Consider the following 14,964-nt stretch of genomic DNA (forward strand, 5'->3'; position numbering starts at 1 on the left):
CTAAGGGCCCTTACACATGGCCACTTGTTTGTACATCTATTCATCGGAATGCTGCACATATGCTGTGAGTATATAATGCATTTAAAATAAATATGGCTCTGCCAAGAGACAGATGTGACAGTTTATTGGTTGCAACCAGGCAGGATAAAATAAACCCATCAGCTAAACCAAACCCATGTGTAAGGACCTTAAGAATCACCATTGGCCTAAATCAATTCTGCTGCTTTTTTGCTACTACGTTCTTTTTACATTCAAAATCCTCCAGTGGGGCACCTGCCCTTTTGCTGACAGTTTTTGGGAGAGCAGCATGTTTATTGCATGACACTTGTTAAGCCCAGTAGCGCGGGCATTTCTCATAGCCCCTCACCCATCTTCCTATGATACCTCACTTGTTTTAATGCAAAGCGCAAATCCTCTGCAATTTGCTTGCTTCAATCATTAATGAAATATCCTGTAACATGAAATTTTTTGTTTTGAATACAAAATGTATTTTCCTTTAATAAAATTTTATTTTGTAATGCAAACGGTAACGCTGTATTTTCTCTGCACTGGCGACGTGGCAAGTAGGAGAGTCAGACTTGAAAGGTGCACCATTTCAATTTAATACATTATTTATATATATAGTACATAAAACATTTCCATGTATGAACAAACTGCCAGCTATGCAATAAATAAAAATGGCTTCCTCTAACAGTCTGAAGAATGACACATTACTCATGGCACAGACATTCATTAATTCTACTACTGGAGAATAAATTAAAAGCTATAACCCTGCTGAAACCAGAGGGGCCGGCGTAATACTTGCGCCCACACCACTCTGGCACTGAAGGGGTTACTAAGCAAATGACTCAAATTAACCCATTTTACAGCCTGTTTGAAAGGAAAGGCACACAGAACGGACAAAGCTTTTATCAGACAACATAGACTGAGGGAACTGACAAGGGTTTAAAGGCACTTACAGGGAAAGTGTGTCGTATTATGGGACCAGAGACTTGGCCTCTTCCAGCAGCCGCCAATCATCCACAGAACATTCTTGCCCCAAAAAGGCAAAACATTTATTGTCAGAATAGGCTGTTTTGGATGAGTCTTTGTAGATGAGGTGGATGCAGAGAAGGGGACTTGCTGTCAGTGATATCAATGTTCATTTCGGTTACTAATTACAATGGCCAGTAGAAAAGTTGTGTTGAAATGGGCACAGCACCGATCTGCTCTGGAAAGGAGGGAATACAGTGATGGGAGTTTGTGATTTTACGAATACACAACATAAATATTTGCAGTGCAGATTTGCATGATTTCAGCACCAGGAACAGCAGCAAATTTACTCTGACAGGACTCGTACAGTTCTCTTTATCTGGCGTCATTAAACCTTACCAGGAGACGGCAGCAAATTGCCTCTTGTACAGGATTCCTACAGTTTTCATCTGCCCCAGAACCTTTATCTGTAATGATGAAACATCAGCAGCAGGCGACGGGACAGCAGATATTCTGCCTCCTGTGTCACATTTGTGCATTGATCTCAGACGTTTCTAAAACAGAACTGCATTACATTCAACACATAAAGCTAGAGTGTAAGCTTAGTTGACACTGTAGCACAAAGCTATGTTAGTAAGGTCTTTTGGTCGGCGCAGTCTGAAATCTGCAGACATTCTGCTTTGTTGAAGACTTTACAGACTTTTCCCATCGGTGGTTGGCTTGATTCGGACGTGCTTCCATGCTGCAGCAGGTGCTCTGCAGTCTTTGGTATGTAACCCCGCTTCATCCCCAGAAAAAGCATTGGGATCTGGTTGTCAAGGGGTTAAATTATAAAGGCGACGTCTTCATTTGCAGGATGTCTTCTGCCTTTGTGCATGCACTGCCGCTTACTAGGAAGAAACAACAATACCAGCTGATCATTCAGTAAAATACGTTTTTTTCTTTAAATTCATATACTTTGTAATTAGTGATTGCGAGTTCTCAGATGCCAGCGATGCATGGGAGGAAAGGATTTTGTATACGGATTTCACTTAACACCTGAACCACCTTCCATCCTCACAAATGCATCAGTAATTCTGTTGTGCTCTTCAGCTCTAAGGGCTCTTACAGACGAGCGTTCCCGCGCTTCCCTGCGGCTGAACGCAAAAAAATGGAACACAGGGGAGCGCAGGTAAAAACGCTTGTCTGTAAGAGCCCTAACTTTCCAAATCAACCAGACTTGCATTGTAGAGCTGCATCGGATAATGGCCATACAATTCAGCTTGGATTATACTTTAAACTGAATATCGATGTGGATAATTTCCACTTGCACTGAACTGCTAATATCCGTCTGTGAGTGCTTGGGTCAGCCCAAAGTCTGTCCATGGTGGAACCACATCTAGATTAAACGCCTGCAGTGTGACTGAGACACATTGGTGTTAGTTAAAGGGATACTTGTATAGATAATACAGCTGGCTCTCGCACACCCAAGTTGTATTATGCGATGTCTGGTGCTCTATGGTAGAGGTTCGGCCACCTCACAACAATGTTCAAGCTAAAATGATCCAAGGCACACAGGCTGCTGCAAGCAAGGAACCCCTGGCATGTTTATTGTGGAAGTGAGCAATGTTTTGGGGTCACGCCCCTTTGTCAAGCCTACGGTAATTAGTGAGATCAAGCATATAAAGCCATACACTTGGAATGATTGGTGCAATTATAGAGTCTTACATTTACAATGATTGGTGCAATTTAACAATGTTCATTGATAGTAAAAATACAAAATACACATAAAAAATAATGAAAAAATGAGTACAAAAAATCAAAGTCCTTTAGTGAAGTGATACCAAACTAACCAAAGTCCATACATTTACCTAATATACAAGATAGGCAAAAAATAGCGCACAAAATACCAAAAGTGTAAAAAAGTGTAAAAATAGAAATATTCTGCAGTTAGCAAATCTTACCCTACAAGATGAAGTTAAAGGGATACTGTCATGGGAAAACTTGTTTTTTCCCCGAAAGTTAAATGTGCTGCTCTAGCAAAATTCTGCACTGAAATGCGGTCCTCAAAAGAGCAAACAGATTTTTTTATATTCAATTTTGAAATCTGACATGGGGCTAGACATATTGTCAGTTTCCCAGCTGCCCCCAGTCATGTGACTTGTGCCTGCACTTGCAGATGGAACTACTTTCTGGCAGGCTGTTATTTCTCCTACTTAATGTAACTGAATCAGTCTCAGTGGGACTTGGCTTTTACTATTGAGTGTTGTTCTTAGATCTACCAGGGAGCTGTTATCTTGTGTTATGGAACTGCTATCTGGTTACCAAAACACCGGTGTCAAATCGCATGTGATGGAAATAAGGTAAGTGAATTGTCATTGTCAAATGGTGTCGCAGCTTTTGCATCCGACAGTCGTGTCACATTGGATCAACGCTGCGACACCATCCGACAATGCATTCACTTACCTTATTTCTGTTGCATGCGGTTTGACACCGATGTTTTGTTGTAGCGTGACGGATCGCACCGACGTGTAGTTCTACCCTAAATCATCAATGCATGTTTCCAAGATAATGGGTTCTGGAGTTTGACACATTTAAATAGCACAGTTTAGGCCCTATTAACCACTTCTAAGCCAACTGTATCAGACAAAGGCTGTGTATTAAATACATTTACTTGGAATAGGAAAATGGTTTCACTGAGTGGCTGTAGCTGATTCAAACAAACACAACAGTCATTGTGTGAGCGGAACAAATGGCTACAGGTGCTATAGAGAAGAAGAGCAGAAATCTCTCATTGACTACAGGGTGTTGTCTGTAGCTTATTCTCTTCTCTTCCATCTCTCACTGAAATCTGTTCCATGTTATATAAGGTTTCTTTGTAGAGTAATTGTCACAGATAAATTACCCGTATGACTGCAGGGTTTTATTGCAGAGAGATGAGAAATGTCCACAAACAAAATCATGCCACATCACAATAATATATTGAATAACCTAGCATGGGGGGGGGAGGTGTGTGTGTGTGTGTTTTTATTTATTTTTAACCCCTTAAGTATATGATGAACTCATTGCTAGCAAAAGCAGTAGCTGATAATACCTTGGTAGGTACTATGTGTTGAAGGGGTCATATTTTATTTCATTTTACAGTTACAGCTGTGCCCATCTGTATAGAGTAAGCCGGACTTTCTGTTTAAAATATTTTATTTGATTTTCATATTAAACAAATAAAAATCAAAATGACAACAAATGTTATGCAGATGAAGAAAATATGTTGCAAAGGAGACAATGGCATGATAGTATCAAAACTATATCATTCATGAAAAATAACAAAAAACGAACTAAAAATTAACTAAGCCAGTGGATGCACAAGTAATAAAAGAAAGAAAAAGCCCATTTATCATCTGGAGTGTCAGATAGGTCATCTAACTATTGAAGAAAGCGCATTATTTGATCGCCAGTATTGGAGTTACAGATTTCAAAATAAGGAGACCAAACCAGCCTAAAAGAATCTTTGGAAATACTTCCTTTAGTTTTAGTTATTAAGGCTTCTTGCCAACTAAGCTGATTCATATAAGAGATGATGTCCGATAATGAGGGGGGTTCCTTTTGTAACCAGAAATTAAATAAAGCTTTCCTAGAAGCAGCTAGAAAAAAGGAAGTCAATAATTTACTCTCATGGGAGATAAAATTTGACTTAGGATTTGCAGAAAGCATATTAATATCTAGATGCAGTAAAGCAATACACGGAGATAGGTTAATTTTTATCTTCAGTCTAGAATTCAAAAAATTAGTAACTTCCCTCCAAAAAAGGTTAATTTTTGGACAGGACCATAAATAATGAAAAATTGACACATTAGTCTCGTCACATTTAGGACAAAATGATATAGGACTATTAGAGGTACTTTTAGCAAACATTTTCCCATATCCTAAATGAATAAGCTTAAAGTGTTGAATTCTCCAACTCTCTGCCAAAATTAATTTATTATAAGTATTAATAGATTTCACCAAATCTGAGGGAGACACTTGACATTGTAAAAACTCAGTCCATTTAATGGACGATTTAGATAATGGATGTGAGTCTGTACCATAAATATTCCAAAATTTTTTAGATAAAGAGTTAATTGAAATCAAACAGGGGAGTTCCAAAAATTCTGCCAAATCATCTGCTAGCTTGTGGTCAGCTAAAATCAAATTGTTTTTATCATGCAGTAGAGAAAGACCGCATTGACAAGCTAAGTAATAATATCTATCAGATTCATTAAGCTTGTACTCATTTTTGAGTTTTGACCAAGATAATAAAGTTTTCTTATGTGGATCAAATAAGTCTTTAACTAAGACTAGTAAATTTCTCTTAGCAGAAAATAGAAAGGAATCAGACTTTTGATAATCTGAGGGTTTAAGTAAGAGCTTTGCTGGCATGAAAGGGGTTTCTGTATAACTATACCCATGTTGAGAGAATAAATGTTTTCACGATAAAGAGGATTCCTTTTAAAGTCACAAGGAACAATTCCCCATTTGCTATGTAAAACAGATAAAATATCAAAGAAGGGTTCTTGAAAGATCTCGATGTCAGGGTTTGTAAATTTATTGCCTTGAGAGATCCACTCAATACAGTATCTAGTGAGGGCTGATAAATTAAAAGCTCTAAAGTTAGGAAGATTTAACCCTTCAAGTTTAACTGGAGCTCTTAATTTATGAAGTGCAATTTTTGCCTTTTTACCATTCCAAATAAATTTATTTAAGGCAGAGTCAAGTTTCTTAATATCAAAATGTTTTATAAGCAAGGGGAGATTAATTTATGGATATATTAACTTGGGAAATATCAAAGATTTAAAAAAGAGTGCTCGTCCCTTTATATTAAGGGGAGAATTAGCCCATTTTTCACACATGGAAAAAACCTTTTGACAGGCTGGAGTGATATTCAAAGAATATAAATTATTTAGATCTGATGGAATTATTAATCCTAAATATTTGATCTGATTCTTTGGGTTTTTAAGTTGGAATTTCTTAAGTAAAGATTTAGAAAAAGAACCATAAATATTCATTACTTCCGATTTCTCAACATTAATTTTATAACCAGAGAAGGACTGAAAGTCTCGGAATAAATCAAAAACAACCTTAAGTGAGGACTCAGGATTTTTTAAAATTAGTAATAAGTCGTCGGCAAAGGCTAATACCTTGAGATGTCTTCTATTAATGGTAATTCCCGAAATTGACTTGGATTGATCAAGGAAACGAATTAGCGGTTCTAGAGCAATATTAAATAAAAGGGGCGACAAAGGACAGCCCTGTCTTGTCCCTTTAAATATTTTAAAAGGTGGCGACCTAGCTCCCCCCAAAATTATTTGTGTTCTGGGATTTTTGTAAAGATATTTGATATATTGGAAAAAGGGGCCTGTGATACCAAATTTCTAAAGGCAAACAAATAGATGATCCCAGGTAATATTATCAAACGCCTTTTCAGCATCAATATTAAAAATAGAACTGGGGATTTTATGTTTTTTGGCAAAGTATAAGATATGGATCAGAGCCCTAATATTCTTTACTCCTGACCTATTCTTAATAAAACCATTTTGGGCCTCGGATATTATAGAGGGAAGAAAGGACCTTGGATAGTATCTTGATATCTTGATTTAACAAGGAAATAGGCCTATAGGAGGAGGGAAGGGATAAGGCTTTGTCTTTTTTTGGGATAACTCTAAGATTTGATATTTCACTAGAAGGTAGGCTCTTTCCAAAGAATAATATATCATTGAATAGGTTTGTTAAAAAGGGTGAGATTTTATCTTTCATAATTTTGTAGAAAGAAGGAGTTAGGCCATCAGGGCCACCTGCCTTTGCAGTTTTCAGATGATTAATAATAGTGGACACTTCCTCAGAGGAAATTGGACTATTTAGCTTTTCCAACTGACCCTTTGAAATCTGGGGGATTTTACAATTTACAAAAAATTCTTGCATTTTCTCAGAGTTTATATTTGGATTAGAGTACAAATCTTTATAAAAATCTTTGAAAATGCTTACAATTTTATTGGGATCATTTGTTAGCTGATCATGAGTATCTTTAATCTTAATAAGTTTAGCCTGCTTATTTTCAGCCTTAGTAAGATTAAAAAGCAAATTATTTGCTTTATTACTTAAGTTTTTAAGCCTAGCCTGCGAAAAAGATGCAAAAAAATTTTGTCTCAATTTAATCCAAATTTTAAGTTCATCTAAAATATTCTTATATTTTTGAGCACTCAAATGAGGGATGTTGTTTAAATCGAATGTAAGAGATGCTTTGTCTTTTACTCAACTCAAGAAAGTTTTTGTGAACTTTCCTAAAGAAGTGAGATTTAAAAGAAGATATTTCCCCTCTAACCACTGCCTTCCAAGTTTCCCATAATAAGGATGGATCTTTTGAATGTAATTCGTTTTCCTTGAAAAACAAATCCCATCTGCTATGTAGCATCTTAATGAAGTCTGGATTATCTTTAAGCGAATCAGGAAAGGACCAAGAGACATAGTTTCTAGGTGCAGGTGAAATGGAGACCACAAATGAGATTGGTGCATGGTCTGAGATATTAATGTCTCCTATAGTTGCTTCAATAGTTCTATTTATCAGATTATTGGAAATTAGAAAATAATCTATTCTTGTACCTACATGATGAGCAGATGAGAAAAAGGTAAAATCTTTTTCAGCAGGGTGAAAAAGTCTCCAAACATCATTAAGGTTAGTATCTCTGCAAAAATTATGTAGGAGCATAGATTTCTTACAAGGATTATTCAATTTTCAATCTGATCTGTCTAAAGAACTAAGAAAAGACTCATTTAAATCTCCTGCTAGAATTATATTGTTAGCAGGAAGCATAGAAATTTGTTTTTTGAGCCAATTAAAATAATCAGACTTAGAACTATTTGGAGCATAAACGGAACACAAGTGCCACACAACATCATTAATGAGTACTTCAGTGTAAATAAATCTGCCAAATTCATCTTCTATCGACTTTGTTATAGCAACATTCAGTTTACGATGAAATAAAATAGCTACTCCACATTTTTTCTTAACAGCAGGGGAGAAGGCTAGCTCACCAACCCAATCTTTTTTCAACCAAGCATTCTCTGAACCATTAAGATGGGTTTCTTGTAGGAATGCTATGTCACATTTGGTATTTTTTAAACTACTAAGTATACTCCTTCTCTTAGAAAAGTGATTTAATCCATTGACATTCCAGGAAACAAAGGACAAGGAATATGATCTAGATGAAGACATCAACCTGAAAGATGAGCTTGAGCTGATTTAAGTAAAATAATACATATATAGCTACATCCACTGGTATAAACAAAACAGAGCAAACAATACTGATCAGTAATAACATGTAAAATTAAAAGATAGTGACTTATAGAACCGAATAACAAATTTGGTATACTAAGTAATAGGACACTTCCTTTTTTCCCTAAGGATGGAAAACTAACAACTCTCTCTCTATGAGACGAGTTAAACAGAGAATATAACACCCGCTACAGGGTCATATTGAAGAAAAAGTTTATTCCCTTTTAGAGTCAAGTATCAGGGATCATATCTTCTTCACTGGAATGTGGAAGACTGCCTGTTCTAGGAGGAAGTGGAGATCTCGACCTAGACCTAAATTTGGTCTGAACTTGAGAAGGTTTTGAGTCCTTAGAAAATCTAGACTGTCGAGGGGTATCGTATCTCTTCCATCTTTGATCCTTTTGGGGAGAGCCACATTTTGAGTTAGATGGTGTTACCAAAGCAAGATTTCCACTATTCTTCTTTTCCATATGTGAAACAAAAGTGTGCGCCTCTCTAGGATCACTAAAAACCCTGGCTCCAGAAGGCAGAAAAATCTTAAGTTTAGCAGGATACATCAAGGCAAAATTGATATGAAGATTAGCCAGTGATTGGCAAGTTTTGGAAAATTCCTTTCGTTTTTGAGACAGAAGCAATGAGTAGTCTTGAAATATCAAAATTTTATTTCCTTCAACATCAAGTGTATTAAATTTTTTGTAGGCTTGAAATAATCTATTTTTATCTGTGTAGTCCAGGTATTTGACAATTATTGCTCTTGGTCTCATGGGTTGGAGATCTTTAGGTGGACCAATCCTATGAAGTCTCTCTATTTTGAAACATTGACAATCCTGAGGAAGACCCAATTTGATGGGAATTGCTTTGGAAATTAACATGCTTAAGGAATCATTCTGGAAAGATTCAGGAATGTTTATGAATCTGAGATTGTTTCTCCGAGATCTATTTTCCAGGTCATCCACTTTCAACTTAAGCTCTTGATTTTGTTTCTCTAAAGAGTCCAACCTGGATGAAGAATCAATCATATCATCTTGGAGTTGAGAAACCACATCCTCGATCTCGCCAAATCTTTTATCATGTGTAGAGAGCTTTTCTGAGATGCTAGTAATTTTGATCTGCAGTTTGTCAATGGCCTTACTAATTGTTGACTCTATAACTGGATTGATGAGTCTGGCTACTTCAGCCGCAATAAGAGAGTAGTCGTTAGATAAAGATGTTCTTGTAGGAGCAGAGTTGTGACATAAGAAAATACTATTTGTATCCCTATCCTGTAGCTTTACATTTTTCTTGTTAGCCTTCTCATATGTTTTGCCATTAGCTTTAGAAGACATTGTCAAGGAAGGAGAATACGTTTTCATATATTAGAAAACCTGAGCAACAATCCCAATATTAATAAAACTTTTATTACAAGTCAATTTTTCCTTCTTGTTTTATTCTTTGTCTCTGTTTTCCTTTCACAAAGAAGTAACCATTGATTTGTTGCTATGGTTACAATCCTCCTCAAGCAATTGCAACATTGTATACAATAAAGGTGTAACAAAAGTCTCAGTAATGACAGCAATCACTAACAATGTTTAGTCTTAGTCAGCAGAGAGATAACTGTTTTTTTGTGACAAATTCCTGTCACTAAGATTGAAACAATGTGACACAAAATAAGACTCAGCAAGCAGCTCTGACTAAGTTAGCTGATAACTCAGTGTCCCAGCAGGAAATCAGAGGCCACCATTTTGTTAGAAATATGTTGCTTAGAACTTGCCACAACTGACTCAAAATGTAGTATATAACCAGTATGCAGCAGAGCCCCCGGTTAAGAGAACCGCAAGTTCACAGGTGAATCTCGAAAACAGCGTGGGCTTGACAAATGCAATGGCAGAATCTGAGGTAACTAAAGAGCTCAGCACATCAGGAACACCTCAGCAGTCATACGAAGCCAAATCACCAAAAAACCTGCTTCCTCTCTGCTCCTCTGGCTCTCCTCACTCCGGGAACCAACACGAACAAATTTCAAATGAAGAGAACAGCTTCTATGTGCCGACTCTCGACCCTGGTAAGCAGGAGCTCTACCTCTGTGCTTCCATCACCTCAGGCGCCGAACAGGAAGTCTCAAGCCGGACTTTCTGGTTTAACAAAGGATTACGTTTAATGCTGCACTTGTGGCAGTAAAATGGGACTAATATGATGGGCTCCAATACAGTGCTGTTCTCTTGAAGGCATGCTTTCTGACATTGTATCAGGGGTATAATAAACACAGCAACAATTACCTTTCGAGGAACATGTCCCATCACCAGCCACTTCTCAGTCACCACCTGAAGGTCCTGGCCATTTAGAGGATCCCTTAGCCGCACCTTAATTTCCAATTTACCACCAGTCGGCTTCCTACCGTCAAAAACCTAAAGAAAAGACATCGGTTTAGCCGCAACAGCTTCACCTCCTGACACATCAGGAAGAAGAAAAGTTGGTGTGAGGGACTAATTCTGTGCAGGGCCAAAATAAAGTGTCAGTTTAGTGCAGGATAGCTCATTAAAGGAACAGTGACACTTTCCAGCTAAATGCTTTTTAAAACTCCAGGCTTAAGATAATATGGCAGCCGGAAAGTGTTTATAGAACCAGAAAGAAGGAATCTCATCCATCACTTCCATTTATGAAATGCAATATTCATTATAGTAATTAAACAGTAATGTTGGGAAACTCTTGTACCTCTACGATCTCTCGGATCTCACACTGAGTCTCCAGCTTGTCCAGTTTTACACTCGCAGATCCAACCTGTTTATCACTTCTCACAAGAAAAAACCTATGAAAGTGGACAAAAAAAGTGATTGGTTAAAGATTAATGCAGTTAATGAAGCAACAGCCACACAATATGAGGTCACATGCACCTTCCTGTTTTAATGTGACAACTCAAGGGGAATTTATTTCCATGGAAATAGGTTTTTCTTGCTGGCAACATTAACAAATCTATTTCATGGGTCCTAAGATCTGTTGATGGAATATCATGTATATCACTTCCTTTGCTTGTTTCCAGACACTCAAACCTAGCAGCCAAGGAATGCAACAAGGAGATTTTTGGCACACAAATACATATACTAATGTAAGTTCACTACAACACAAATCAGCTGAATGCAAATCCAGCCCCAGTCATTCAGTTGTCCCTGGCTGATCCTTATTGATTAGTGAGATTCTTACCCCTTGTGAAAGATTTCAAACTTGATGCCTTTGGTCTGAATGACTCGTTTGAAGCCCCTGTGATTCCGGTTTATGTTTAGTTTGAATGACTGTTCATATTCTGTCCCAGAGGAAAAGAAATTGTGTTTAGAAATGCTAATTTTTACAGATAAACCCACATTTTGCATATAAAGTTTCATCTTCTTGAATCAAGTTTCATGACTGACTCCATGATTCTTTCCTCCTCTCCAGTCATTTCTTACACATACCATTGCTCCTCCAGTCAGCTACAGTTCCCATAATGCCTTGCCATGTTCTGTGATTAACAGACCTGAGAAAAAGGAGAATAACAGAAGTGTGCAAGGCATTGTGGATACTGGAGCCTTGGCAGGAGGAGTTCATTCTGATACATTGTTTCTGTAGCATTAGTTTAGCTAGAAGATGAACGATCAAATCTAAAGTACTGTTTTACCAAGCACTAGCTATTGTCACTGCTCAGCACAAATTACCCAGAGATGATACATCAACCCTTTTTATATATAAAAATGTTGAAGTATAAATCAAACCCTGCTTTTTAAATACCCCGGGATGTACAGTATTTCTGTACTATTTTGTACAGTTCTAATTACACGAGGAAGAATATGGAGAAGTAGCTTTTCTGATATAAAACCCACCTGGGGAGTTGGTGTTTTTAATTACCAAGGTTTTATTTTTTTGAGGCTGTTCCTAGGAAACAAAACACAATATTTCAGAAGAATTTCATTCCAGCAAAAGGAAACACATGGCAGATATAAAACCAGTAAAGCCAATGTCTTATTTCTATGCAAACAAATAGATCATTTATTTCATTTTCTAACTCAGAAGTCGTTGATAGATCAAGTGTAAATGTTGATCATTAGTGGATCAGTAAATCAACCCCAGCTTTTGTTGTCAGAAAAAAAATGTGTGTGTGTATATAAGCGACCCCAGGACCTCAACAAAGTTTATATGAACAAACTCAAACCTTAAAGGGATAATGTAATTAAAGGTGCCAAGTTTGCATCAAGTCTAATAACCTAAAGTAATCAGCAAGAGATCAGTAAATGACATTTCCTACTTAGTGACCTACATTCTGTGAGCGTCTGATGAAAAGCTTGGGTCCCTTGGTGCTACATGAGCTAAAATAAGCAGCACATACAAATTAACCTTGTGTTAAAAGGTTAATTAATAGCGGTATCATCAGAATTCCTTTTAGAAGCCCGGTATTTAAATTAATATAAAACTCCCGGAATAGCTCTACTGATTTTACATAACAAGACAGACAGACAAATGATTCCAGTGGTTCTTGTGGCCAAGTGTTTCTCACCGAGCTTGGATATGGAAATTCAAACTTCACATAGGCATCCAAATCATTGGGCGCGACTCCTGGGAGAGAAATGTTAACTTTTGTAATGCAATTCAGAACCAAAATAGAGTACAAAGACCTTCTCTTATCTCTTCAATGACTGTTGCTTACCTGATGGGGCTGGTAAGTTAATTCCACGTACAATGATTAGTAGCATTTCTGTGCTGCTGAGCTCAGAGAAAACCCTAGATAAAGAAAAGAAACTGGAAACTTCATGCTCCATAGAACAGAGCTGCCAATCCTGTATCAGTTAAACCAGTTCTACACTGTGTAACATCTGGATTTGCCTGGCTCTTTAACAGGTATATACTTAGTTGAATGTACTAACCAGACAACTGCCACAATTATTTAAATATAAATATACTGACCAAACCACAGCAGTGCTTCCTCAACTTACACTTGTCACCTTTCTACAAACATACTGTGTGCCAGAAGTACATTGCATATTGCTCATGCGCTTAGTTAGAGGTCAAATCTGCCAGTGATATACAGCATGAATGTGTGAGTTGTAGTCTGGGAAAAAAAATTCTATGGAAGCCTTTGTCTATGGCTTTTTTATAGTTACTTGTTCCTAGAGAAGTCCATGTTCTTAAAATTAATTGACCAAAAACACAAAAAATAAAAGTATTATTATAAAGGGTAGTAGTCTGCACTTATTCAACATCATTTTTAGAAAACCTTATACCGTAAGTCACGAATACTGTATTATAAAGAGAGATCTTTTCCTGAGTGGGAGGATCATGTAGCCACACTGCACTTTGTAGCAAATGGGGGGGGCAGTGGGGCTCATTTATCAACACTGTGCAAATTTGCCCATGGGCAGTGAAATATAGCAACCAATCAGTGAGTGTCTTTCTTCGGCCAGCTGCAGGTAGAACAGTGAATGCAACGGTTGCCATGGGTTACTGCCCACGGGCAAATTTGACCAGTGTTGATAAATGACCCCCAGTATTTGTATTCCTACCTGACGATTTTTAATGTCTTGTCTTCAAAGTGGTAGGGAGGAGGGTCAAGGCCTTGAGCTTGGGACAGCTGAAGGATCTCACAGTTTTTCTTGCAGTCCTCAGCCATATTCTCAAACCTGACACAAAGGAACACATTTAAGGAGGAGGATGGAGACAACAATAGAATACATGACATTATCCAAAAAGTAAGTTAGTGGCCATAAATATGCTGGATATATTCCATGCAGAAGAGCATACATAAGGCATAACTGGTTCTCTGTATAAAACAACTTGTGTCACCTTTAAAGAGCTTGTTCAGCTTTAAATGTATGATGTTTATAGCGATATTCTGAGACAATTTGCAATTGGTTCTCGTTTTTTATTATTTGTGGTTTTTGAGCCATTTATCTTTTTATTCAGCAGCTCTCCAGTTTGCAAGATCAGGTATCTTTTTGCTAGGGGCCAAATTACCCTAGAGACCAAACATTCATAAAAAGTAACAATAACAATATAATCAATGTACGCTTTGAATATCATTGTAAAATTATCCTTTATTTCTGTATGTTGAAGATAAAATCACTAAATAAAAAACTTTAAAAAAAAAAAACCCAATAACAACAAATTCGTAGCCTTACAGAGCATTTATTTTTTAGATGGGGTCGGTGACCCCATTTGAAAACTGGAAGGAGTCAGAAGAAAAAGGCAAATAATAGAAAAATAACTACAAGTAAATAAATAATGAAGACCAATTGAAAAGTTGCTTAGAATTTTGCATTCTATATCATATTAAAAGTTAACCTGAAGGCAAACCACTCCTGTATGCAAAATGTACTCACCTTGTGGTTTCTGCAACATTGCCCATCTGTGTAAACTGCTTTGAATAACGTATGCATTTCTGTGAGGAGGATAGAAGCGTTTAAAGCATGATCAAACAACAATCCCCAAGTTTAATGCCGGATTAAAATAATCAATCATTCTTCATTTCCTCTGTCACTAACTGACACAGATGCTTTTTATTTCCTGCAGAACATGCCTTCCACTGAAAGTTTTACAAAATAAAAATAAAAATTGAGCCAATTGCAAATGTATGTTAAGTATCATGTAAAATACATGAAGAAAACGTTCATTACAAATTTCTGTTCTAAAAATGAATTTCCACTGTCCTCCCTTCCTACACAAAGCCTGCAAGCCAGGTCATGGACTTTACACACCGGTGAAATGTG

The 14,964-nt window shown here is 37.1% G+C and overlaps 1 protein-coding gene across 6 annotated transcripts in view; it reads right to left on the minus strand.

Annotated features, from left to right (window-relative positions):
• Nucleotides 1–578: 578 nt before the first annotated feature.
• The window catches only part of cc2d1b.L (coiled-coil and C2 domain containing 1B L homeolog), a 44,176-nt gene continuing 29,790 nt past the window's right edge, over nucleotides 579–14,964 (minus strand). For 4 of the 6 annotated variants that reach the window (XM_041589139.1, XM_041589142.1, XM_041589141.1 and 1 more), the window contains 9 exons: nucleotides 14,578–14,636; nucleotides 13,762–13,878; nucleotides 12,909–12,982; nucleotides 12,759–12,817; nucleotides 12,088–12,139; nucleotides 11,435–11,534; nucleotides 10,949–11,042; nucleotides 10,513–10,641; nucleotides 5,031–10,368 (listed from right to left, as the gene is read on the minus strand). In XM_041589139.1, the coding sequence (XP_041445073.1) occupies nucleotides 10,312–10,368; nucleotides 10,513–10,641; nucleotides 10,949–11,042; nucleotides 11,435–11,534; nucleotides 12,088–12,139; nucleotides 12,759–12,817; nucleotides 12,909–12,982; nucleotides 13,762–13,878; nucleotides 14,578–14,636 (741 nt within the window). In that variant the 3' untranslated portion in view covers nucleotides 5,031–10,311. 6 annotated transcript variants of the gene reach the window in all.

Source organism: Xenopus laevis, chromosome 4L (genome assembly GCF_017654675.1).
Source record: "Xenopus laevis strain J_2021 chromosome 4L, Xenopus_laevis_v10.1, whole genome shotgun sequence".
NCBI classification, from domain to species: domain Eukaryota; kingdom Metazoa; phylum Chordata; class Amphibia; order Anura; family Pipidae; genus Xenopus; species Xenopus laevis.